The following is a 25,431-nucleotide window of genomic DNA, read 5'->3' on the forward strand; positions in this document are numbered from 1 at the left end:
ATGTTTTGACAAGCATGACAGTGGTGTGCTGGAACCAGTTTGTATCACCTCATAGGGCCATTATTAGCCTTGCAATTTTACATTGAGTGGGGTCACATTAGTAGCTTGAAATTGGCCACACTGGCAGTAGTAATACCATAGAAGTCAGCTACAAATCAGCCGTCTCTCCTCTGAGGCCAGGACCCCTCCCCCCCTTTTATTTTTCCACAGCCGCACCTGTAGCATATGAAAGTTCCCAGGCCAGGGGTTGAGTTGGAGCTGTGGCTGTGGCCTACCACACAGCCACAGCAATACTGGATCGGAGCCCTGCGTCTGTGACCTATGCTGCAGCTTGATCAGCTCCGGATCCTTTTAATCCACTAAGCCAGGCCAGGGTTGAACCCGCATACTCATGAGACAGGTCCTTACACCACTGAGCCACAAGGGGAACTCCTGAAGGCAGTTGTTGAAACATGTATAACACATCGCTGATGTTGGCTGGCTGGTTGGTTGATAGGTAGTAGGTAGATAATATCTTTGCACATATGCACATTTATTTTCTTAGTAGAAATTACTAAATGTTCAAAGTATATGTACCTTTCTAACTGACTTCCACAAATGTACCACTTTATACTCCCCCCCACATTGTAAGATCACTTTTTTTATCTGATGGAAGAAAAAGTGGTATTTTAATTTGCTCTTCTCTGAGGAGTTTGTATTTTTTCTTCTGTGATTCTCTTAATTTTCTTTACTCTTATTTCTGTCGGGGTGTTTTTCATTTGTAAAAACCCCTATATTTTATAAATATTAACTTATGTTGCAGGCTTTTCTTTTTCCTTTTAGCTTTTTTGTTATTCTTTATTCATAGTCTTTTTCATTTTTTTTTTCTTTACTCACAAAGTTTTGTTTGTATGTTGTCAGATATATCTTTTTTTCCTAAGGTTTTTCTTTAGTGGAAAGTGTAGAAAGCCCTCCTTTCATTTAGTATTGTAAAATGCTCACCTACATTTTCTCCTAGTACATCTGTGATTTCAGTATTTACATGTTTTATCTACCTGACATTGATTTCAGTATTTACATGTTTTATCTACCTGACATTGATTTCAGTATAGAGGGAGAGATTTAGTTTAACACTGTTTCCCAATAGTTAGGCAGCTGTACCACAATTTATTTAATACTTTATTATTTCTCCATTAATCTAAGGTGCTGTCAAATTTTATTTCTCTTGAGAGTAAAGATTAAGACGGGCATTCAAAGTTATAGTGAATAAATCAGAACTTAAACCCTAAAGCCATCTTTTTGTGTTAATGAAAATGCCTGGTTGCTGAAAATGATGGAATCAAAGTGATAAGCTGTCTAGTTATCAATGGTATGGCTAATGAAGATGATCTTTAAATTTATAAACTCTAGAGTTAAATAAATATATATATAGGGTTTTAAAACATCAAATAGTATAGTAGGGTTTATAATGAAAAATCCTGGCCACCTTTCCTTCCAGAGGCAAACAAACTTTTTACCAGATGCAAAAACCATTTTTTTTTTTTTTGTCATGCCTTCAGCATGCGAAGTTTCCAAGCTAGGGATCGAACCCACGCCATAGCAGCAACTGGAGCTGCTGCAGTGATGCCATATCCTTAAGCTGCTGCATCACAAGGGAATTTCCCATTTCTATTTTATAATGATTTTTATTTTTTTCCATTATAGCTGGTTTATAGTGTTCTGTCAATTTTCTACTGTACAGCAAGGTGACCCAGTCACACATACATGTATACATTCTTTTTTCTCACGTTGTCATGCTCCATCATAAGTAACTAGATACAGTTCCCAGTGTTATACAGCAGAATCTCATTGGTTATCCATTCCAAAGGCAGTAGTTTGCATCTGTTAACCCCAAATTCCCAGTCCCTTCCACTCCTTCCCCCTCCCCCTTGGCAGCCACAAGTCTGTTCTCCATGTTCATGATTTTCTTTTCTGTGGAAAGGTTCCCATTTCTGTTTTTAATATTTTGTTTTGTTTTAAGTCTTTGACAGGACATTTGTTAATTTCTTGGTATAAGAGATAGGGATGCCTTCCCTTCATGGGTTATCCAAATAGTTAAATGACCTTTACTTTACCCTCTTCCTCCCTCTCTACTTTTTGTCAGCTGTGCTTATACATTGTTGAGGTTAATTCATATTCTGCTTTAAAACCATAATTGGGCTTTATATGCTTTGTCAATAAGTGTATTCTAAAATTTGAAAGCCAGTAAATGGTATTTTAAATTTTTTTTTGTCTTTTTAGGGCCTCAGCTGTGGCGTATGGAGGTTCCCAGGCTAGGGGTCCAGTCCAAGCTACAGCTGCTGGCCTATGCCACAGCCACAGCAACACAGGATCCTTAACCCACTGAGCGGGGCCAGAGATCAAAGCCATGTCCTCATGGTTACTAGTCAGGTTCACGAACCACTGAGCCATGAAGTCCTTTTTTTTGGAGGGGGTATTTTAAATATTATGGATAGGTAAAAAATGTAAAACAGACCCAACTAGTAGGCTAAAACTCATTTAAGGTTCCAGTGGTTTATTTTTCATTCAAATGAATAATGTAAAAAAAGGATCTTTCTTTTCTATATTTCTTAGATACTGAAAATCCTGCCACATTTTAATGTGTTTCGTATTTGGATTGTGTAAATTTTTTAAAAATTGTTCCATTTCTTCTGTAGTTTCTGAGTGCTCTTTTTTTTTGAGGGGGTACATAGATTTTTCTTAACCATATCCCTGATTTCTTTTGTTTTCTTTGTTGCTTAAGATAGATTGCTTTTTTTAGAATCACACTGATGTTCTCTATGATTATGGCTGTCAAGGAGAGTATTGGTAGTTATATTGCATTCTTTGCTTTTATCATACCCTTGAAAATCCAGAATTTTAATCATACTATCTGTTATAACATAGCACTTTTTACTTGGAAATATTTGGAGCTCTGTGTTTTCTTAGCTCAGTGTGAAAAGCTTATTTCACAGTTACTATGTAGAACTTCCTATTTAATGCTCTTCTGCTTTAGCCTAAGGTTTCTCTTTTTCCTGGGTTTATTTCTTTTTCTTATTTGATTACATACTCATAGTCTAAGAAAAGGAAGGTATTGAGTCAAGTATGTATGAAAGTTTCTTTTTATCTCATTAAATATGGTTGATAGTTTAGCTGGAGTCCAGAAGGTATATTTCCTGTAGAATTTTTGGCATTGTCCCAGTGTCCTCTGGTATCTAATATATATATATTTTTTTCTTTTTTTTGCTTTTGCTTTTGCTTTTTAGGGCCACACCCATGGTATATGGAGGTTCCCAGGCTAGGGGTCCAGTCAGAGCTACAGCTGCTGGCCTACACCACAGCCACAGCAATGTGGGGTCTGAGCCTTGTCTGCGGCCTACACTACAGCTCACTGCAACGCTGGATCCTTAACCCACTGAGCGAGGCCAGGGATCGAACCCGCAACCTCATGGTTCCTAGTCAGATTCGTTTCTGCTGTGCCACGACGGGAACTCCTGGTATCTAATATTGTTTATGAGTTTATGAGAAGTCTTTCTTTTTTTTTTTCATTTTTGGCCCCCCTGCGACATATGGAGCTCCTGGGCCAGGGAATCAGATCGGAGCCATAGTCTCACCCTAAGTTGCAGCTGTGGCAATGCTGGATCCCTAACCCACTGTGCTGCCCTGGGGATTGAACCCAAGTCCCAGTGCCCCCAAGATGCTGCTGATCCTGTTGTACCACAGTGGGAGCTCCTATTTATGAAAAGTCTTAATGCCAGTGTAATTTTTGTTCTTTTGTAAGTAACCTATTTTCTCTTAAAAATTCATGTCTCTTGAAGTTTCCCTTGTGGCTCAGCGGTACCAAACCCATCTAGTATCTGTGAGGACTCAGGTTCTGTCCCTGGCCCCACTCAGTGGGTTAAGGATCTGGTTTTGCCGTGAGCTGTGGTGTAGGTTGCAGACGCGGCTCAGATCTGGCGTTGCTGTGGCTGTGGTGTAGGCTGGCAGCTGCAGCTCCAATTAGACCCCTAGCCTGGGAACTTCCGTATGCCTCAGGTTCAGCCCTAAAAAGACAAAAAAATTTAAAAAAAAAGATTCATGTCTCTTAACTTCTAGGAATTTTTCTTGCTTATTTGTTTCACTAACCTCTTCATTTTCTGTGTTATTTCTTTTAGAAACTACTGTTGGTTGAATAATGGATCTTCCAGTTTGATTATCTTCATGTGTCTTATTGCTTATCTTTTTGCTTTCAGTTTTGGGGCTGGAATTTTCTTCCGACAAAATTATACATTTCAGCATTGTTTATTTTGGTCAGGTTGTTACAAGTTATCTTCCACATATCTGGTGATTCTTGGTTGATGTATTTATATTTCAGTGAGGCTTGTCAATAGCTTTCTTTTTATAGTTAACAGACATAGAAGTAGACATTAAAGATATGTCCAAATGCTAGAGGATTACATTAGTTCTATTCATATGGTAAGTTTAATGTGTTCAGAGAAGAACATGCAGGGGGCTTTTTTGGCTGAAAGTTTATCAGGATGCTTTTGGTTAAAAGCAACAAGACTGATTCATACTGACTCATAAAATATTATTTAGTATATCAAGAAGTTCAGAGAGGTTGACTCTAGGCACCATAGAGTGCTGTCATTAATGAACAAAGGCTTGTTCTTTTCTCTCCTGTCATTCTCTTTGCCTACCTAGGCTTTGTATTCATGGTGGCTTCCTTTATGGTTGCTGGATGGCTGTAGTAGTTCTAGGTATCACATCTGGATTTTGTTATATCTAATAGTGGAAGAGACCTTTTACTTCTTTCTTAGGTGCTCGGAAGCTTATCAGAATTCTTCTGAGCAGATATCCTCTTGTACTGCTAGCCAGAATCTGTTCGTCCTCTTTTCTAAGTCAGTCACTAACAAAGGGAATAAGCTTGGCATAATATCCCAGAACTTATCAGGATCTACTTTTGGAGCTTGTGAATGAGGTTCCATATAGGGTAGGAGCAGATTCCTAATAAAGATCAGAGACTTTCAGAGAGATTGAGATGAGAGATGGATGCAGGTGAGTCACCCACAGTCTTTTCCATGACAGTAAATGGCTGAACGTCCAAATTACTGCCACCAGCGTGGCAGGTGACAAGTTTGTTTGCAGAATTTCACTTTATTTGTCCCTTTCTCAGTCTTTCTTCATTTCTGTTATTATCATTATACTAGCCTTTTTAGCTGCCAATCTCTCCTCGTGTGGTCTAGACCTACGACTTTCTATGCTTAGGTTCATTAGTCCAAGACACTTGTAATCGTTTTTCATCTTCCAGAAATGTGTTGATATTGTTCTTTCACTCACTGATTCATTTCTTTTGTTGCTTTATATTCATTTCTTTACTATCACCTTTATTCTATTTAGAAGGGTTTGAGCATATTAAAAGAGCAGAAGATAATACAATAAACTCCCATGTATTCAGTATTAGCAATTCACAGCCAATTCTGTTTCATCTGTACTCCCATTCATTCCCCCACTGCTCTCCTCCAGTCCTCCCACATTAGTTTCATTTTCGTGTGGAAGAAGATCATGTAGGTGACCAGTTTGCCATCTTGAGTTAAGTCTAGTAGGATGTTTTGAAAGTTAAGAATGTTTTGAGGGTTAAAAATGACTCAGCGTAAAGAAACATACAGCTTTGAACTTTGAATTGTATTTTCTGTTGCTAGACAACTAAATTTTCTCTATTCAAATACTACTATATTTGAGCCAAATCAAAGTTTCAGCTTTTTTTTTGGTCTTTTTGCCTTTTCTAGGGCCGCACATGCGGGCATGTGGAGGTTCCCAGGCTAGGGGTCTAATCAGAGCTGCAGCCGCCAGCCTACGCCAGAGCCATAGCAGTGCCAGGTCCGAGCCGTGTCTGCGACCTACACCACAGCTCACTTAACCCACTGAGCAAGGCCAGGGATTGAGCCCGAGACCTCATGGTTCCTAGTCGGATTCGTTAACCACTGAGCCACGATGGGAACTCCTAACATGTTAATGTTAGTGATTAAAATCATGAACCTTCTCAGCCCTCATCTTGTTTAAAACTTAGTATTTTAACATAGTTTTTGCCTTATTGCTATTAATACTTTTCCCCCCTTTACTTCAAACCAAATCAACTGCAGATCAATGAATGAAATTAAAAATCTCCAGTACCTACCTCGGACCAGTGAACCCCGTGAAGTCCTCTTTGAAGATAGGACAAGAGCTCATGCTGATCATGTAGGTCAGGGGTTTGACTGGCAGAGTACGGCTGCTGTTGGGGTTTTGAAAGCTGTACAGTTTGGTGAATGGTAAGTTAATGGAACTTAGCTGCAAGATTGGTTAATGTTGTCTTAAGAAAATGTAGCCTCGGTTTGAATGGTAGGGGACAGTTTTTAAAAAGTTGTGGTAAAATGTACATAACAAAATTAAAATTAAAATCTTAACCATTTTTTAAGTGTACATTTCAGTAGTGTTAATTATGTTCACATTGTTGTAAAACAGATCTTTAGGACTTTTTCATCTTGGAAAACTCTAACTTTATACCCATTAAACATTAACTCCCTTTTCTCCTCTCCGCCACCCACCCCCAGTTCCTAGTAACCGTCATTTGACTTTGTTTCTATGGATTTGACTACTTTAAATACCTCATATAAGTAGAATCAAACAGTCATTGTCTTTTTGTGATTGATTTATTTCAGTTAGCAGGATATCCCTAAAGTTCATCCATATTGTACTGTGTATCATAATGTCCTTTTTTTTTTTAAGGCTGAATAGTATTCTCTTTTATGTATATGCCACATTTGTTTATCTGTGTATCTGTCAGTGGGCACTTGGATTGCTTTCATCACCTTTTGGCTGCTGTGAACAAATATCTCTTCATGTCTGTGCTTTCATTCTTTAGGATATATACCCAGATATAGAATTGCTAGATCATGTGGTAATTCTATTTTTAATTTTTGGAGACACTATGTACTGTTTTTCAGAGGTTAGTACCTTGTGTACTTGGTTGGGACCCTGTTTTAAACAAGGCTCAGAACATATTTAGAAACTATTTTACTTTTGTTTTTTCATATTTATGCCTTCAAGCCCTTTATAATTACTTTGAAAACTGGAAGGTGTTATGTTTGTGTGGCTGAGACCTGTTCTCCATTTCTTTCCATCCTGGTGATGTCATCATAGGGTGGCATGGAGATAGTGGGAAAAGTGATTAGGGGATGCAAATGCATTCATTACCACTGCACCACAATGGGAACTCCTGTTTTAGTTTTATAACAGCTAATTTTCACCTTAAAAAAAACCAGCTTTATTGATGTTTAATTTTTTTAAAGTTCATTAAAGAAACAAATGTATACTTTGCCTTAGGAACTGCTTTGTATCTATTTCTGGGCTAGTGTAGCATTTCCAGCAACAGGAAGATTGAAATTTCTCATCATTTTCCATTATGAGATGCTTGTTTCTAAAGCTTAATATTATTAATCTTAGGAGTGACCAACCTCGCATAACCAAAGATGTGATTTGTTTTCATGCTGAGGATTTTACTGATGTTGTACAGAGACTTCAGTTAGACCTTCATGAACCTCCAGTTTCCCAGGTAATAACTTTTATTTTTTTATTACTCTTTGAGATTTTGGAAGTAGGTGTGTACCCATTAAATTTTGCGTTTTATCTTATAGTAGGATACATGGGATAGTGAATTTAATTTTATTACTATTAAAGGCTGTTTGTGGAGGATGTTGAAAATCATTAAAAGATCTTCCTAAGCAGAATGCTTAGGAAATCTTTGGGATGCCAGTCTTGGGCCTGGGATGGTCAGAGGGTGCAGGATGCTCTGTTCTGGCCACGAGCAGGCTCAGCTGTTTAAGCCCACTGCACTGCGTGCCCTCACCTGAAGAAGTTGAAAAACACCAAAGGCACAGATAATTGTTGCCCTTATGTGTGGTAGAGAATATTGATATTTAGCTGCAAATGAGTATTGAAATACTTATTTAAATGATTCCCTCAGCCATCGGAACTTTAACTTGTACTTTGTTACCAGAAAAGTAGTAAGGAGTTCTCTTCATGGCTCAGTGGTTAACGAATCCAACTAGGAACCATGAGGTTGAGGGTTCAATCCCTGGCCTTGCTCAGTGGGTTAAGGATCCAGCGATGCCATGAGCTGTGGTATAGGTTGCAGATGCCGCTCAGATCCTGCGTTGCTGTGGCTGTGGTGTAGGCTGGCAGCTATAGCTCTGATTCGACCCCTAGCCTGGAAACCTCCACATGCCATGGATGTGCGGCCATAGAAAAGACAAAAGACCAAAAAAAAAAAAAAAAAAAAAAACCAAACCAAAAAAAAATGTAGTAAAATATGAGGAAAAATGAGTCTCCAGAATTATAGGAAATTTTAGAAAATTGTGTCATTTAATATTGCTTAGCTTTAATTTGACCCTCCTGTTTTTCCTGTGCTAATGTTATTTGACAGAATCATTACATATTTTATTGTAATAAAACTTTTGTCCTCTTTTCAGTGTGTACAGTGGGTGGATGAAGCGAAACTAAACCAAATGAGGCGGGAAGGCATTCGTTATGCTAGAATTCAGCTATGTGACAACGATATCTACTTCATCCCTAGAAATGTCATTCATCAGTTCAAAACAGTGTCAGCAGTGTGCAGCTTAGCCTGGCATATAAGGCTGAAACAGTACCACCCGGTTGTGGAAGCGTCTCAAAACACAGAAAGCAGTTCTAGCACGGACTGTGATTTAAATGGAAAGCGAGAATTAGAAGTTGACTCCCAGTGTGTGAGGATAAAAACTGAATCTGAAGAAACATGCACAGAGATGCAGCTTTTGACAACTGCTTCATCGTCCTTCCCACCTTCATCTGAACTTAATCTACAGCAAGATCAGATGACTCAGCCTCTTCCAGTTTTAAAGGTGGAAAGTAGACTGGACTCTGACCAGCAACACAATCTACAGGAACATTCAAGCACTCCTGTGTGATATGTACATATTCAAACACATTTTTTAACTTTTTTAAATTTTGATGTGAAGTTATAGTTTTATAACTGGCTTAAGTTAAGTTTTATTGGAGAAATCTTGCCTATAATTCTATAAAGAGAAATGACATTCCACAAATGTCAAGCATATCTTTTTTACACAGATTATGCAAAGTTAAGAGTTGTATCTTATCCCGTTAGTACAGTATGTAATAGTGGGTCTGCTGCTACTTTCTGTTTTAAGGTGTGAGGTAACAATTCAATCTCTTCTTCAAATCAAAATGAGGATTCTCTGGAATAACAGATTCTTATTTGGTAAATTATTCACTTCCTTTAAATTTATCTTGCCCTGTCTCTTGCCATATTTGCTGTTTTTATGATAGAAGATCAGATTTATGGTTTAGTACTGGTGCTTTTATGGCACAGATCCAATTTCTACAGTTAAAATGGCATACATAGGTTGCAGGAAGGAGACTTTCCTGCATCTTATACATGGGCTTGTCAGTTACTTAGTTGCAACCATAAAGAACAGGTAGTTTCTAAGGAATTCAGTGACTCTTTGGTTTCTTTAACAAAAGAGAAAGCACAGCACTTTCTGATCCAAACTCTTTTTTTGTATCTGTTATTTAAAGCCCAGTGGATATTTCGATTAAAAATATCTAAAGATGAATAGTCCTTGGTCATTCATTATCCATGATTCATTAATCTCTTCTAGAATACATGGTAACTATGGAAGATATTTTGGGTAAAAGAGATAATGTTGACATGATACTCTGTTGTTCTGCTTCCCAACTTCCTCACATTTTGTGTGGATACTTTTGCTTCCTAAACTGATCATGAGTATCAAACTTAGAGAATGATATCTTTCTGATGAGGCTGCCATATTTTGTGCATGAAACTTAGGAAAAACTATTTTTGTCACCTGACATCAACTTCTTCATGGTAAAGATCTGTTGAGATACTTCATTTCACAGTTTCAACTGGTGAATACTTGGGTTTATTTATTATTACTCTGTGTTGCTACTGTCTAATAAAGAATATGGCACTAAACTTCATCCTAGTTTCAGGTAGCCTAATCCTTATTAGTGCCTGAGTATTTAACAATTTTTTTCAAACAGGCACGGTTCATATAGCTAGTGTAGTCTTAACTTTCTATTATTTTAGAATGTTAATGTGATACACATTTCACTTTCTCTTAGTTAATAATACAGTAGGCCTTTTGTTTATTAAAGGAAGAGTACTCCCCACACCTAAGACCAGATTCTTATATCTACCTGGTTATAGTGCAATTTGGAGATTTTTTTTTTTTTTTCTTTCCTGGAGGGTGAGATTTGGAATATTTACATTAACATAGGCAAAAAAAAAGATGCTGCTTTATTATGTCTGTCACCATGAAAACTTAGCTGCATCTTTTGAAATATCAAATATGAATTTTCTCAAATATTCTGAAATAGGTTAAATCTTATATAAATATTACTTTGTGCAATATTGTTGTGTAGTTAAATGCATATTAGCAAAGTATAGAGGTCACTGTGTAAACGATAGAAAAGTAACCATCAGCAAATACTGCAGTGATTAGTTAGAATCTGTATTATTCCTTATATATATGTATATGTATGTATTCTCTGTTACAAAGGATGAAGACAAATAGAGAAACGTTTCAATGTAAACCATTTATGAATTGGAAGTGATGTTGGTTTTAGTTATCTTTGTAAATAAGGTAATTAGAATGGTATGAAAAGTAATGTGATTATTGCAGGGGTGTTTTAAAATCTTGGGTATAAATTTTAGGGTAAATTCTAGCTTATGAAGACTAGTTTTTAAGGGACCTGCCTTTGAGGGTGTTTTTTTGGGTTATTTTTTGGGGGGGGGGTGTTAATCACAAAGTATGTGGGTTTGGTTATTTTTGTTTTTGTTTTTCTGTCCAGAAGAATTTCATAGAGCTTTACTAGGCTGTGCAAAGTAAAATTCTTCTCAGGCAACATTTGCTTTTTAAAATAATCATGAAGAACAAGGTGGTTGTTAAAGCAAAAACTTTTTATTTTTTTCTTGTCTTCCAAGATCCGATTTCCCCATCTCCCACTTGCCATCCAGCAGATGCCATCTGTCATCTAAGCTGGTCATTGTTAATAAACAAGGAGACTGTCTCCTGACAGCCAGCACTGTGTATAATCACTCAGGAACCAGCGGATCTGCAAAGACCTACAATCAAAAGCAAATCCCCATTTTCTTTTTATAAAACATTCTACCCTCAACTCCAGTATAAACATATTAAAAGAGATAAAAATGTTTAAAATCATGTACTAATTCATTGTATGTTAGAATTGCAGTAGAACGGAGAGAGAAACATTTAGCTAGTAATGTATTTGGAAACTCTGAATGTCCTATGTGAGTATTAGATTTTAATAGCATGCTTTAAAGACTGATGAATATAAAAGCGCAAGTTTTGAGTTATTTACTGCTTTAAAGCTGTATCCTAGTTTAGTGATACCAATGATTGCAACTTTTCTAAAATCATTAAATTATTTGGTGGAGTGAGGCATGGAGCAATCTGGCGTCTTCTGATTTGTAAAGTAGTGATGGCAGTGAAGTTGTAGCTGAAATTTAAACTGATCTTCCTTTTTAGTATATTATCCGTTGTGCCAACTCTTTGAGATTATTTGCAGAATGTGGCTATAAGTTTTAGTATTTTGTGGAGCAGAGGGATATTTTTAAATGTGCTCATGGGAAGGGCTCAGTAAATGAGTATTCCTAACTTAGTCACTAGAAGGATTTTAAGGTATTCGTCAATCAGGAGAAAAGTCTTCCCCCTGCCCCAGGAGTCATTCTGTAATTACCAAGATATGTCAGGAGTAGGATTATGATTCAAAGAGGTATCCCAAATTCATAAGCAATACTAATAAAAACTATGTATTTGTTTTCCCCTCCAAAGTTTTAACTCTTTAAAAATGAATTCCTAGGCTTAACTGTACATTTAATTTGCTTATTAGTACTTAGAATTTATTTCACTGATAGTTTATTATTTTGAATTAAAGACTTTTGAAAGGTGCCCATTTCCCCTAAGAGACAGGTGGAATAAGTTGACTAATATTACAAGCTCTTGTAGGGAAAAGGAGCTTTTAAAATTATTTACTGAACCTTAGGAAAATACGTCTTAACATCATCTTGCATCAGTCTTAATAGGCATAAAGTTCATGCTTAATGACTGGAGAAACTTTTGCTTATTGCTTTTCCCTCTATAAATATTGTCTAGAATGAAAGCTAATTTAGGAACAAGACAAAAAAAAAAGCCCTTAGTGCATATATTTTTGATTAATATTAGTTCATTATTAGATCATTTATTTTCATCTATATTTGCCATTAAAAATTTATTTGCATTTATTCCTTTAGAATAATTGAGTTTGTGTCTAATAAATCTGTTTTATCATTGCTACAAGTTTTAAAAAAGAACCTTTCACTAGTACATGCAGAGGTTCATATTTCTGCTAAAAATTATTTTTTTAAAAATAGGTTGTAGCTGTATTTATTGGTCATGCAGTAAATAGAGGAAATGTACAAGACATATTTTTTCTTTAGCACAAAGGGACCTATCCTCATCCTGAAAGTTTGTTGCTTTAAAAGCAAGTATCTCTCCATAAATATTATGGCCTTCCATTTTCTCCATACATCTTTTAGGATCCACTTGTGCATGTAGTTGAGACCACTGTCTCTTAATATAGCACTTTTCAATTCTCTCTAAAGAAATACTTATGTACTACTATCACATGTTGTAAATTTTCATGTAATAGTGTTTTCTGTGACTAAACTCCATTTTGATTGGCAGCTAAGACTTTTTTTCCTGTGGCTTTAATTTATCTAAGAGGTCTTTGCATATAGATGAAATGTATAATTTGCCTGGCGGACTATTTGCGTTTTGTGGCCTTAGTTTGTTTATTGACATTAATGAGTGTTTTAAAAAAGTTTTTAATGAATAGTCTTAAATCTAAATTTGTGTGAATAATAATCCTTTTAACACAGTGCTTTTTTGTAGCTGTCTAAGTGTGTTAAATTGTTAAGCTATTTCTTTGTAAAATAGGACAATGGAATGCATAGAGGTTTTTTTTTTTTTCCTGTAAAGTATTTTTTTAATAAACAAAGTCTGATTTGTCCTTTACTGATGTTTCATGACGAAATGAATAGCACATGTGAATTCCAGGTACGGGGTACCTGTTTCTTAAATATTTATCCCTTCCTTCTGTGTTGTGTGTTGTTTTGTAGTGTTTTAGAAACTCTTGTGACTTTTCTGTCCTAAAGACAACGTCACAGATACCTGGAGAAAATTTCAATCCACATCAAGAGGCAGTTTGGGAGAAGAAGAAAAACTATACTTGGCATTTGTGGCAGTTATGCCTCTTGCTGCATAAATTGATTTATACTTATGAGAGAAAAATCTTAGATTTTTGTTCTGGGGAGCTAATTATTTTTCCTTTCATTTCTTTTTTTCTTTTTTTTTTTAGGGCCGCATCTGTGGCATGTGGACATTCCTAGGCTAGGTGTAGAATTGGAGCTGCAGCTGCTGGCCTCCACAGCCACCAATCCTTAACTAATTAATCAAGCCAGGAAACAAACCCACATCCTCATGGATACTAGTCAGGGTCTTAACCTGCTGAGCCACAATGGGAACTCCTGGGATGCCGGCATTTTTGAAGGTATAGGCACGCAATGTTAGTTAATGAAGGTGATTTATAGATGTTTCAGATGTCATTGATGTATTGACATAACCCAGTGTATTTTTTTCCTCATCAGTTTTTGTGTGAACTTCTCTATAATTAACCTACCTGTCCTAAACACTGATAGCCCTTACTTAGGATTAGGAAAGGAAAAGGAAGCAAACAGTTTTAAGTAACTGCTGTGGGCCAGGCATTTTATATCAGAGTATTACCTCATTTAATCCTCACAGCCTTGAGTAGGAAATTAACAATACAAGTAAGAACACAGGCTTGTTATGTTGAATAAATTGCATAAGGTCACACAGTTTGTCAGTGGGAGCAGGGATGTGAATGCAGTTCTGGGTTCAAAGCCTATGCTTTGTTCAGTGAGAGCCCTACATTTGTAAAGGGGGTCCTGAAATAAGATTTGCTGTTTACCACTCTTCTCTAGTGTGTCTTACCTGGTTTCTGTTCTAGGAACTCCCCTCAAAGCCTATTTGTGTGCTAAGCAATGAAGTAAAATTTTCCTATTTAGTGTAATTTACGTCTTAAAGCAAAAATGGACATTTTCCAGTTTTTGTTTTTTTTGTTTTTTTTAAGGCAGCCGTTTGTTTGGAAACCCAACAGAAGTGTCATGTTTAGCTCTAGGGAAGGAGAACCTGTCAGAACAAAAGCAGAAAGAAAACCACTGCCAATGTGTGCAATATAGAAATCAAGCCTGGAGTTCCCGTCATGGTGCATTGGAAACGAGTCTGGCTAGGAACTAGAGGCTGCAGGTTCGATGCCTGGCCTCGTTCAGTGGGTTAAGGATCTGGTGTTGCTGTGAGCTGTGGTGTAAGACGCCGCTCGGACCTGGCCTTGCTGTGGCTCTGGCGTTGGCCGGCAGCTGTAGCTCCGATTTGACCCCTAGCCTGGGAACCTTCATATGCTGTGGGTGCGGCCCCCAAAAGACCAAAAATAAATACATAAATAAAACTGAGTAGTGCTATTCATTAAAATGAAAAATCAAGCCCGGGTGAAATAAATTAGTTCTATGGGTGTTATTTTTATCTTAGTCGACTTTCCTCAAAACGGGGGTAACTTACGCCTTTATATCGATTTGATAGATAATCAAAAATAATGATGTAAATCATTTAGAACTGCACTCCTTAGAAGGCTTGCTGAAGTGGTCTCATCATCGCAGCTTCAACTGACTCAAACGCTGCGTGCTGGGCTAGCAAGGACATTGCTTCAGTTGAGGTGAGAATGGCCGTTAGGGGTCAGTGTTCCATTAATGGCCAAAAGAAAAAAAGCAGGGAAGCAGCTTAAAACCTTATTAACGTACCCTTAAATATTCATTAGCGGTCGCAACCGTCCCTTTTCCCTGGCCTCTATCAGCCTGCTTGAATTAACCTAGAAACAGTTCTTCCTGCCGCTCCCCTCCGCTCCGGTATTTGGGGAAAGGGCCCCGAGCTGCCGGAAGCCTCGGCCTCCTCTTCCTTTACCCTTGAGCACCTAGAAAGCTTAAGTCCTAGAGCAGCGGAGGGAGGAGCGAGGCGGGGAATCAGCCACAGCCCGCCAGGCCCTTCGTCTCAGGACGGCGTAAATTCTTGACAACATTCTTTCATTCAGCAAAGATTGGGAACCTATGTGCCGGGCTCGTGCCAGACCCCCGTCTCTCACCTCATGGAGCCCACAGCCCATTGAGGACGACCGGGTAGTAAATAACGAAGCACTAAAACCCTATAAAATCACAAGGAAAGAAGAGGGTCGCAAAGAAATGAACGGGGAACTATTGGAATATCGGGACCGACCTCCTTTAGATCGATGTCTGGGAAAGTCATTTCCGAGCAAGTGACCTGAAGGGTGATCTTGAGCAGCTGCTCTGGGCCGAGATCTCGGTGTATCTCCCTAGCTCCTCGTTCAGGAGCCCTGCGGAGGCTCGGCTGGAAGGCCCCGGGCGGGGGCGGAGCCATCTTCTCAGCAAAACCCGGAAAGCGGAAGCCGAGGCCCGGCTGCACCGTGGTCTGCGGAGCTGCAGTTGCCCAGGTCTCGGCCGGCTGAGTCACGGCCCTGCCGGGCCCGGCCTAGCGAGGACGCGCCCCCAAGCAGCTGCCAGCCGAGCCCTGGGGGCTCTGCACTTGACTTTTCCAGTCGGGCACAAAGCCTTTTGCCGTTGCCGTGGCGACTAGCAACCTGGCGAAGACCCCTTTCACTTTCTATCCCCCTCCTTTCCCAGTTCCTTCTTTGCTTATTTTGGGGTCAGTCCGATGACCCTATAGGTCTGGCTAGCAGGGCGCCGGCTCTCTGGCAACAGACTGCCCTCCTCCGGGCGCTGGGCGGCCGGCTACTTCTCAGGCTGGGGCGGCCTCGGCAGTCTCCATGGTAACGGCCCCGCCGGCGTCTCAGCCTGGGAGGGAAGATGCTGCCTGCCGGGCCCGCTCCCTTGCCCCCGGCCTCACGGCCGGGCAGGGGCCACTGAGGAAGAAGGTCCCGGCCGCCGGACTTCGGGGCAGGGGGCACCAGGTGAGAGCTGGACTCTGGGGAGCGGAAGAGGTGGGGTGCAGGTCAACTCCAGCGACCTCCCCTCCTCTCCCCCTTCCCTGCATCAAACGCTCGCACAAAATATCGCAAGAGAGGCTTCTGTCGCCACTGCGCCAGAGGTTTTTTTGGTATGTTTTTGTTTCTCCTGGCAAATAGCCGGAGAACGAGACCCGGAGAGGCTGAGAGAAGCGGTTTTGAGTTCTACCCAAACTGCGAGAGTCCCTTTCAGCAACTGCACTCACCGACTGGTGTTCCTTCATTTTCAGTGAAATCCCATTCTCTGGCTGGAGACACAGATGGCCTCAAATGAGAGAGATGCTATATCGTGGTACCAAAAGAAGGTAATTAATATCGGTGTATTTTTATTTGTAAAGCATGCTTCCTGCAAAAACTCCCACAAAGAATACCGACGATGTTAGTTTGCCCTGAGCTTGGTAGTACAGGTATTCTTACATGGTATCTTTCAACATAAATGGGAAAACTGATGTACAAGGTCATCGGGTCTTTTAAACTCAGTTCCATGTCCCCGAAGAAGATTTTCAACCTCCCATCTCCAGGTTGCGTTCACAGTGTCACAGCAGTGCTTTGAAAGTTTGCTTCTGATCAAATTGCTGTTTTTTTTCAGACAGAAAACTTATCTGCAGAAGCTCAGATTGACACTGTCAACAATCTTATCGAGTTATTTATTACCTTTTATTTTTCTGTAGTTTCCTACTGATGTTTTCCTTAAGAAGTGGAAATACCTTTTTTTTAATTTTTAAATTTTATTGAGGTATATTTGACTTACAATGTCATGTTAGTTTCAAGTGTACAGCAAAGTGAATCAGTTAAACATATATCCATTCTATTTCATATTCTTTTATCACATAGGTTATTACAGATTATTGAGATCTTCCTATGCTATACCATAGGTCCTTGTTATTTTTATTCCATTATTTGCTTTTCTTTTTTTATCACTTAATGAATTTTATTACATTTATAGGTGTACAATAATCATCACAACCTGATTTTATAGCATTATCATCCCAAACCCCCAGCACATCCCCCTTCCCCTGAACCTGTCTCATTTGGAAACCATAAGTTTTTCAAAGTCTGTGAGTCAGTATCTGTTCTGCAAAGAAGTTCATTGTGTCCTTTTTTTAGATTCCACATGTAAGTGATAGCATTTGACGGTGTCTCATTGTCTGATTGACTTCACTTAGCATGATAATTTCTAGGTCCATTCATGTTGCTAAAAATGCCATTATTTCTTTCCTTTTAATGGCTGAGTACTATTCCATTGTGTATATGCACCACATCTTTATCCACTCCTCTGTCGATGGGCATTTTAGGTTAAGAAGTGGAAATATCTTTTAAGGTGATATTTAATTTGAAATATTTTGGACATTGCTTTTAAACTTACTTTTAGATCCAGCTAACTTTGGAATTTTGAAGGAAATGGTCCCTGGAAATAATAATTTATTCTAGCCTCAGAGAAGCACAGACATTTCCCAGGTATCATATTGATAATTAATAGTTCCGTGGCTTTTGTGAAACTTAACCTAAATCAAAGAATTTCCTTTGCATCATTTAAATAGCTTGCTTCCTATTTCAGATTGGAGCATATGATCAGCAGATATGGGAAAAGTCGATCGAACAGACTCAGATTAAGGTAAATTGATTTCTTTGATGTTTTAGCTTTGTTTTGGTGTATCAATGTGAAGAGTGGATTGTACTTGCTTTTTTAAAAATCTACTTATCCATCAAGTATGGCGTTCTTTGTTCTTTGAAGTTTATAAGGAAAACAACACTGCAAGTGAAATAGTGAATGACATTTGACCTCTGTATCAGGGAACTAGAAAGGGGTAGTTGGTCTGTGATGAATCTGAAAGCAGATGCTCCATAAAAACGGAGCCATGGCTGTTTAACTCGTGGGTTTTACTTTGTGATAATGCAGGCCCAGTATTGCCAGAGCGTCAGAGTTTTCAAGAGAAGCTCAAATAATGCATTTTTATGTGAACAGCTGAGGTTTTTCAGAGCATCTCCTCTTCTTCTTCCCTCCCCCGCTTCCCCTCCCCTCCTCCCCCACCTTTTTCTTCCTCTTTTTCTTCCTGTGCAAGTCGGATAAAATACATTTGTTGCCTGAATCACTTTTTCAGTATTGGTTTGGAGTATGGTCTTAAGTACCTCAGGTTCTTAAACTTTGTCTCTATACTGTTCTTGGAACTGAGCAGATTTTGGGGGTTATTTCATGCTAACCAAGCAACCCAAAATTGATGTGTGATTCAGAATGCCAGTTTATTAATTTATAATAGGGAGGTGAGGGTTAAATAATCTTATGTTCCAAAGTCAGGGTTGTAGGGACAACATGTGTGGTGGGGAAGGGTGATGTAAATTAGTCATGGAAAGTCTGCTTGGTAGTCAAATGTAATTGCATAGTCTTGATAGATGTGGAAACACCGAAAGACCACCTTGCGCTTATAGAGTGTCTCTCTGTTGGCCTTAATACTTAGATCTTTGACCTTATGGGGGCGAGGGTAAGGGTGAATCTAAGGGTGAGGAGGGGTGGCTTAGGCGGTCTGCCCACCCCCTTGGCTTTGCTGTGGGCAGAGTGCATATGCAGTACCCTGCTTTTGCTCCTGGCTCCTCAGAAGTGGCAGTTGGGTTTGTTGTCTTTTTGTATCCTATTGTTCATAATTTGTCCCAACTGCCCATGCATGCAGTTACTTTTAGTCCATTATAGTTTCTTTGTATTTTGTTGCTGGAGGAGATGTTTGTGCAGGTGCAGTTACTGCAGCAGAGGGCCCTAGGTCTCAGGTGCCAGCCTGCCTCAAGACTAACTAAAAATTTACTGAGTTAATGTCCCAGCATGTCCTAAGTGCTAGGAGTACAGTCAACAAGATATACGTGGTCTTGCCTTTATGAATTTTACAGTCTAAATGTGATGGGAGGAGTTCCCATCGTGGCTTAGCGGTAAATGAACCCCACTAGTATCTTTGCGGACTCGGGTTTGATCCCTGGCCTTGATCAGTGGGTTAAGTAAGGATCTGGCCTTGCCATGAGCTGTGGTGTAGGTTACAGACATGGCTTGGATCCCGTGTTGCTGTGGTGTAGGTGTAGGCTGGCAGCTGCAGCTCCATTTCAACCCCTAGCCTGAAAACTTCCATATGCCAAAGGTGCAGCACTTAAAAAAAAAAAAAAAAGGTGGTGGGAGAAAAGCTGAGTTATCTTTTTAAGTATGTTTAAGTCTTAGATGAAAATTTACCAAAGTATAGGATACAAAGAAGCATTTAATGCAATTTAAAACAGATTACACAAATATAAATATTTTTAAAATAAATTACAAGAAAAAAGAAAAAATTAAAAACAGAAAATAATACACACTATTAACATCAGCTCATAATACAATAAAATTAGAAATTATGTAATAAAAATATAACTCAAAATTATAAAAGATAAAGATTTTAAAAATCTTGGATCATGAAAAGTGGTATGAACTATTCTACATTTTTTGAGCTGCTATATTTAAGGCATTTTGCTAGGTTCTGAGCACAAGAAAAATATTTATAAACAGAAGGGCGCAGGTTTGATCCCTGGCCTTGCTCAGTGGGTTAAGGATCCGGTGTTGCTGTGAGCTATGATGTAGGTCACAGATGCAGTTTGGATCCGGTGTTGCTGTGGCATAGTCTGGCAGCTGTAGCTCCGGTTAGACCCCTAGCCTGGGAACCTCCTTGGGTGCAGCGCTTAAAAAAAAAAAAGAAAAAAAAGAGAGAGAGAGAGAAATAAAAAGACTGTAAAATTTGCCATGTGGAAAATATAGTCATTAATTATGTAGATCTTTATATGGTGACAGATTATAAGTAGACTTATCTTTGTGGTCATTTTGAAATGTATAGAAATATGGAATCACTATGTTGTGTAACAGGAACTAACATACTGTTTTAGGTCAATTATATTTCAAAACCAAACAAGCTCATAGAAAAAGAGATCAGATTTGTGATTGCCAGAGGTGGTGGGTTGGGGAAAGAAGAATCAGATGAAGGCAGTTAGATGGTACAAACTTCCAATTATATGATAAATAAGTATTAGGAATGTGGTATATAACATGATAGATATAATTCATGCCTCTGCATGTTATATATGAAAGTTGTTAAAAGAGAGTGAACCCTAAAATTTTTAAAAATAGAGTAAAACCTAAAATAGTGAAAAAAAAACCCAGGAAAACCATTTTTTTTTCATTTTTTAAATTTTGTATCTATATGAGATGATGGATGTTCCCTAATTTACTGTCATCAATTCATGATATATGTCAGTCAAATCATTATGCTCTACACCTTAAAACATTCAGTGCCATATGTCAATTATATCTCAATAAAACCGCAGGAAAAGCGACATGGAACTAAGAAATGTCTAATTACACTCTTGTTATTTAATACACTAGGAAAGGCTATACATTCAAATATTTTGAATATTTAAAAAATGGTTGGAGTTCCCGTCATGGCTCAGTGGTTAACGAATCTGACTAGGAACCATGGGGTTGAGGGTTTGATCCCTGGCCTTGCTCAGTGGGTTTAGGATCTGGTATTGCCGTGAGCTGTGGTGTAGGTCGCAGACGTGGTTCAGATCCCGCGTTGCTGCGGCTTTGGGTATAGGCTGGCGGCTACAGCTCTGATTTGACCCCTAGCCTGGGAACATCCATGTGCCGCGGGAGTGGCCCTAGAAATGGCAAAATGACAGAAAAAAAAAAAAAAAAGAAAAGAAACAAAAAAATGGATAAGGAGTTCCCTGTGGCACAGCAGGTTAAGGACCTGGCATTGTCCCTGCAGTGATTGAGGTTGCTACTATGGCACAGGTTCGATTCCTGGCCAGGGAGCTTACACATGCTTCAGGCACAGCCAAAAAAAAATTAAAAATTAAAAATTTTAAAAATAAAAACTGTTGAGAGGCTCCTTGCCCAAGCTGAAGTGAAGTTGCCACTGGAGTGTGTCCCAGACCCCCTGAGGACACACAGGTTCACCTGCTTGGTTCAGAAGCCCGAGTGATGGAAGGGAAGGGCCCCTCACGCACCTGGTCACCACAACACCCTGAAGGCTAGGACCAGCCCCTTCCAGGTGGGGGCCACTTCAGTGATGAGCATCAGGTCAAGGTCAAAGTCAGAGGTTCCAGACCCACTGGGGCCACCCCTGCCTGTGTCCAGGGCAGTGACTTGGTGGGACAGTAGAATGGATTCTGAGTTCTGGGCATAGTCTAGATCGTGATTTGGGCAATGGCTACAGGAGTGTGAATAATTTGTAAATAATCATCAAGCACTACAATTACTATCTGTTAGGCTTCACTATATAATTACTTCAATAAATGTTTATTATAAAAAAACTGCAAGAAAAAATTCTACCCCAAGCATAATATGGAGCTTTTAATAAACTATCATCCTGATTTATTTTTCGAAAATTTATCATAAATATAAGTATAAAAATCTTATACTGAAGCCAATAATGTATAGAACAGATTAACTACCATAAACAAGGGGGATAGCTGAGAAATGTGTCATTGATTTAACATTCGAAAATAAATTAACGTAAAAAAAGAAAATAATGTAACATAAATTAATAGACTAAAGGTCAGAACCGCATGATCTTTTCAGTAGAGACAGAACAAACCTTTGACAAAATTCAGGATGCATCAATGATATAGTAGAAATAGTAAGTAATTTCTTCAGTCTGTCAAAGGGTGTCTGTTAAAAACTTACAGCTAACACGGTACTTAAAGATTAAAAACTGAGGGCTTTGCCCCTCAAATCAGGAGCAAAGCAAGGATGTTTGCGCTCTCCGCAACTCTTTAATGTTGTACTAGGGAGTCCCGTCAGTGCAGTAAGGCAAGGAAAAAAAAGACATTGAGATGGGAAAGAAAATGAAAATTGCCTTTATTCAGGATGACGTGATCCTATATGTAGAAAATCCTGAGATATTATTAACAACAAATGAGTTTAGCAAGATCCCTAGATAAAAGGTCAGTATATGCGCATTCCCATCGTGGTGCGGGGGAAATGAATCCAAGTGGGGACCATGAGGTTGCGAGTTCGCAGATGCCGCTCAGATCACACGTTGCTCTGGCTCTGGCATAGGCCGGCAGCTGTAGCTCGGACTGGACTCCTAGCCTAGGAACCTCTGTATGCCATGGGTGTGGCCCTAAAAAGCAAAAAAAAAAAAAAATCAGTATACAAAAATTACTTATTTTTTCTGTATACCAGCAATGAGTATTCCAAAAATGAAATTAAGAAATCAACTCATTCACAATGGCATCAAAAAGGATAAAACAAGATTGACAGAACATTGTAAATCAGCTGTAATGGAGAAAATAAAAAATATTAAAACATTTACAAAAAGGTTAAAACACTTAGGAATGAGTTTAACATAGAATGTATAAGATGGTAATTCTCTCCAAATTGTATCTATAGCTTCACTGTAATCCCTTTAAAATTCCAACATTCTTTTTTTGTTTTTGGTAGAAATTGATAAGCTAATTCTAAAGTTGATAAGGAATGCAAAGGACCTAGAAAGTTGAAAACAAGGTTTAAAAAGAGTAACAAAGTTAGGGGACTTACTGGATTTCAAAATTTACTGTAAAGCTGTAAGTGATCCAGATAAAGTAGGCTTTTTTCTTTTTCAGCCACACCTGTGGCAATTGGAAGTTCCTGGGCCAGGCATCAAATCCGAGCTGCAGCTGTGACCTATGCCACAGCTGTGGCAATGCTGGATCCTAACTCAGTGTGCCACAGCAGGAACTCCAGATAGTATAGTATTGGCATGAGTAATAGATCAACGAACAGGATAGAAAATCTAGGAATAAATCCTTACAGTTTTGATAAATTGATTTTTATAGAGATGCCAAAACAATTCAATGAAGAAATGATAGTCTTGTCAACAAATGGTTCTGGAACATTTGAATATCCAGAAGAATAAACATGAGCTTTGATTTTTACCTCACTCTGCACACAAAAGTTACATAAAAGGACCATGTGGCTTAGTGGGTTTAAAGACCTGATATAGCCTCCTTGAGGATGTGGGGTCGATCACTGGCCTCACTGAGTGGGTTAAGGATCTGGTGTTGCCACAAGCTGTGGCATAGGCCTGCAGCTCCGACTTGACTCTTAGCCTGGAAATGTCCAAATGTCTCAGGTGCAGCCTAAAAAGGAAAAAAAAAAAAAAAAAAAAAAAAAGGATCTTAGATGTACGTGTAAGAACTAAAAGTCTAAGGTTTTCTAGAAAGACATAGAAGATCTTTGGGAAAGGCAAAGATTTCTTAGGAACATAGGTATAAAAGAAAAATTCTGATAAATTGGGGCTTATCAGAAATTAAAACTTTTCTTCAAAATATCCCATTTTAAAAAAATGGGAAAAAGCACACCCACAGACTGGGGAAAAATATTTTCAAATCGTATGTATAATGGAGTATTTGTACCTATAATACATAAAGGACTCCTACATATCAATAAGAAGACAAAAAACTCAATTTAAAAATGGGCAAGGAGTTCCCGTCCTGGCTTAGTGGTTAACGAACCTGACTAGTATCCATGAGGACATGAGTTCGATCCCTGACCTTGCTCAGTGGGTTAAGGATCTGGCGTTGCCGTGAGCTGTGCTGTAGGTTGCAGACACGGCTCGGATCTGGCGTTGCTGTGGCTGTGGTGTAGGCCAGCCGCTACAGTTCCGATTAGACCCCTAACCTGGGAACCTCCATATGCTGCAGGCACATATGCCTCAGACAAAAGACCAAAAAATATATATAATAAAATAAAATAAATAAAATGGGCAAAAGATTTGAATAGCTGTATCACCAAAGACAGCACATGAATGACTGGGCCCATTAAAAGATGTTCCACATTATCCATCAGTCATTAGGGAAGTAAAAATTAAAACCATGATGAGATGCTACTGTGCACCTATTAGAATGGCTAAAATTTAAAGTAAGTGCTGGCCGGGACCTGGAGGGACTAGAACTCTCGAACACTGCTGGTGGGGATGGAAAGTGGAAAATAATTTGATGGTTTCTTAAAAATTTAAATATGTGTTTCTCCTATGACTCAGCATTTCCATCCCCAGGTATGTCCTCAAGAGAAATAAAAACATATGAGCACATGCAAGTGTTCATAGCAGTGCTATTCATAATTGCCAAAAACTAGAAAAAAAGTCCAAATGGCCCATCAACTTGTGAGTAGATAAACAAATGTGTTAGATCCATGCAGTGGAATATGACTGGGCAATAAAAATTATTAATACATGCTACAGCATGGAGTAACCTCAGAAATGTTATGCTTAGTGAAAGGGGCCAGACACAACAATACTGTGTGTTTCGGTTTATATGAAATTTCTAGAAAAGGCAAATCTAGAGAAACAGAAAGCAGATCAGTGTTCATCTATAGCCGGGGGATGGGAACAGAGATTTATTGCCATTGTCTTTCAGGTGATGGAAATATTCTAAAATTTGAATGTGATGATAACTCTATAAATTTACCAGAAATCTACCAAATTATTTACTAAAACTATGCACCTAAAAATGAGTGCGTTTTATAGTGTGTTAATTGTACTTCAATATAGCTGTTTTCTTAATCACACCAATGGAAAATAGGAGAAATCATAATGTAGCACATAGAAATTCATATATCTTCTAAAATTTCTTAATAAAATATATTAAGTCAACTATGTCTAGATACTCATGTCACAACAGAAGAAAGGGTGGGGGAAAAAACTGTAACTGCAATGTATACCTCTAAGGATAACCTGACCCCCTTGATGTACAGTGGGAAAAAAAAAATATGTATATTAAGTCTAAGGTCTAACATTATTTAGCGTGAAGCTCAACTTAGTTCTCTCCTAAAAATTGAATAAATCAAGAATTGCTCTTATTACTATTTAATATGCTGAGATATATTTGCTAAGATGAGCAGAACAGTCTAATTTTATCTTTGCTTTAAAATATTTTTCTTGGGGAGGTTCCTCTGTGGCCCAGTGGGTTAAGAATATGACTGCAGGAGTTCCTGTCGTGGCTCAGTGGATAACGAATCCGACTAGGAACCATGAGGTTGCAGGTTCCATCCCTGGCCTCGCTCAGTGGATTAAGGATCTGGCATTGCTGTGCGCTGGGATGTATGTAGGTCACAGATGCGGCTCAGATCCAATGTTGCTGTGGCTGTGGTGTAGGCTGGCAGCTGTAGCTCCAATTGGACTCCTAGCCTGGGAACCTCCATGTGCCATGGGTGTGGCCCTAAAAAGCAAAAAAATAAAAATAAAA

General features: G+C 38.7%; 2 protein-coding genes and 1 long non-coding RNA gene across 18 annotated transcripts in view; 2 read left to right on the forward strand and 1 right to left on the reverse strand.

Moving 5' to 3' along the window:
• The window catches only part of RSBN1 (round spermatid basic protein 1), a 48,502-nt gene extending 35,396 nt beyond the window's left edge, over window positions 1-13,106 (forward strand). For all 3 annotated transcript variants that reach the window (XR_014844470.1, XR_014844469.1, XM_021090720.2), the window contains 3 exons: window positions 6,117-6,284; window positions 7,459-7,567; window positions 8,484-13,106. Coding sequence is in view for 1 of the 3 variants with exons in the window: in XM_021090720.2 (XP_020946379.1) it covers window positions 6,117-6,284; window positions 7,459-7,567; window positions 8,484-8,957 (751 nt within the window). In the remaining 2 variants the exon portion in view is untranslated. The remainder of the gene's footprint in view (window positions 1-6,116; window positions 6,285-7,458; window positions 7,568-8,483) is intronic.
• Window positions 10,970-15,572, reverse strand: LOC110260434 (uncharacterized). The gene is made up of 2 exons (XR_002343727.2): window positions 15,435-15,572; window positions 10,970-11,155 (listed from the first exon to the last, which is right to left on the reverse strand). It is a non-coding gene; the product is annotated as an uncharacterized LOC110260434 (long non-coding RNA).
• Window positions 15,573-15,633: 61 nt separating this feature from the next.
• Window positions 15,634-25,431, forward strand: part of PHTF1 (putative homeodomain transcription factor 1) — a 74,869-nt gene continuing 65,071 nt past the window's right edge. For all 14 annotated transcript variants that reach the window (XR_014844472.1, XR_014844474.1, XR_014844471.1 and 11 more), the window contains exons 1-3: window positions 15,634-16,146; window positions 16,431-16,505; window positions 17,759-17,815. Coding sequence is in view for 4 of the 14 variants with exons in the window: in XM_085023582.1 (XP_084879708.1) it covers window positions 16,461-16,505; window positions 17,759-17,815 (102 nt within the window). In the remaining 10 variants the exon portion in view is untranslated. The remainder of the gene's footprint in view (window positions 16,147-16,430; window positions 16,506-17,758; window positions 17,816-25,431) is intronic.

Source organism: Sus scrofa, chromosome 4 (genome assembly GCF_054392235.1).
Source record: "Sus scrofa isolate SSC_HxYL_T2T_F1_AM1 chromosome 4, Sscrofa_HxYL_maternal_Yorkshire_Landrace_v2.0, whole genome shotgun sequence".
In the NCBI taxonomy this organism is placed as follows: Eukaryota; Metazoa; Chordata; class Mammalia; order Artiodactyla; family Suidae; genus Sus; species Sus scrofa.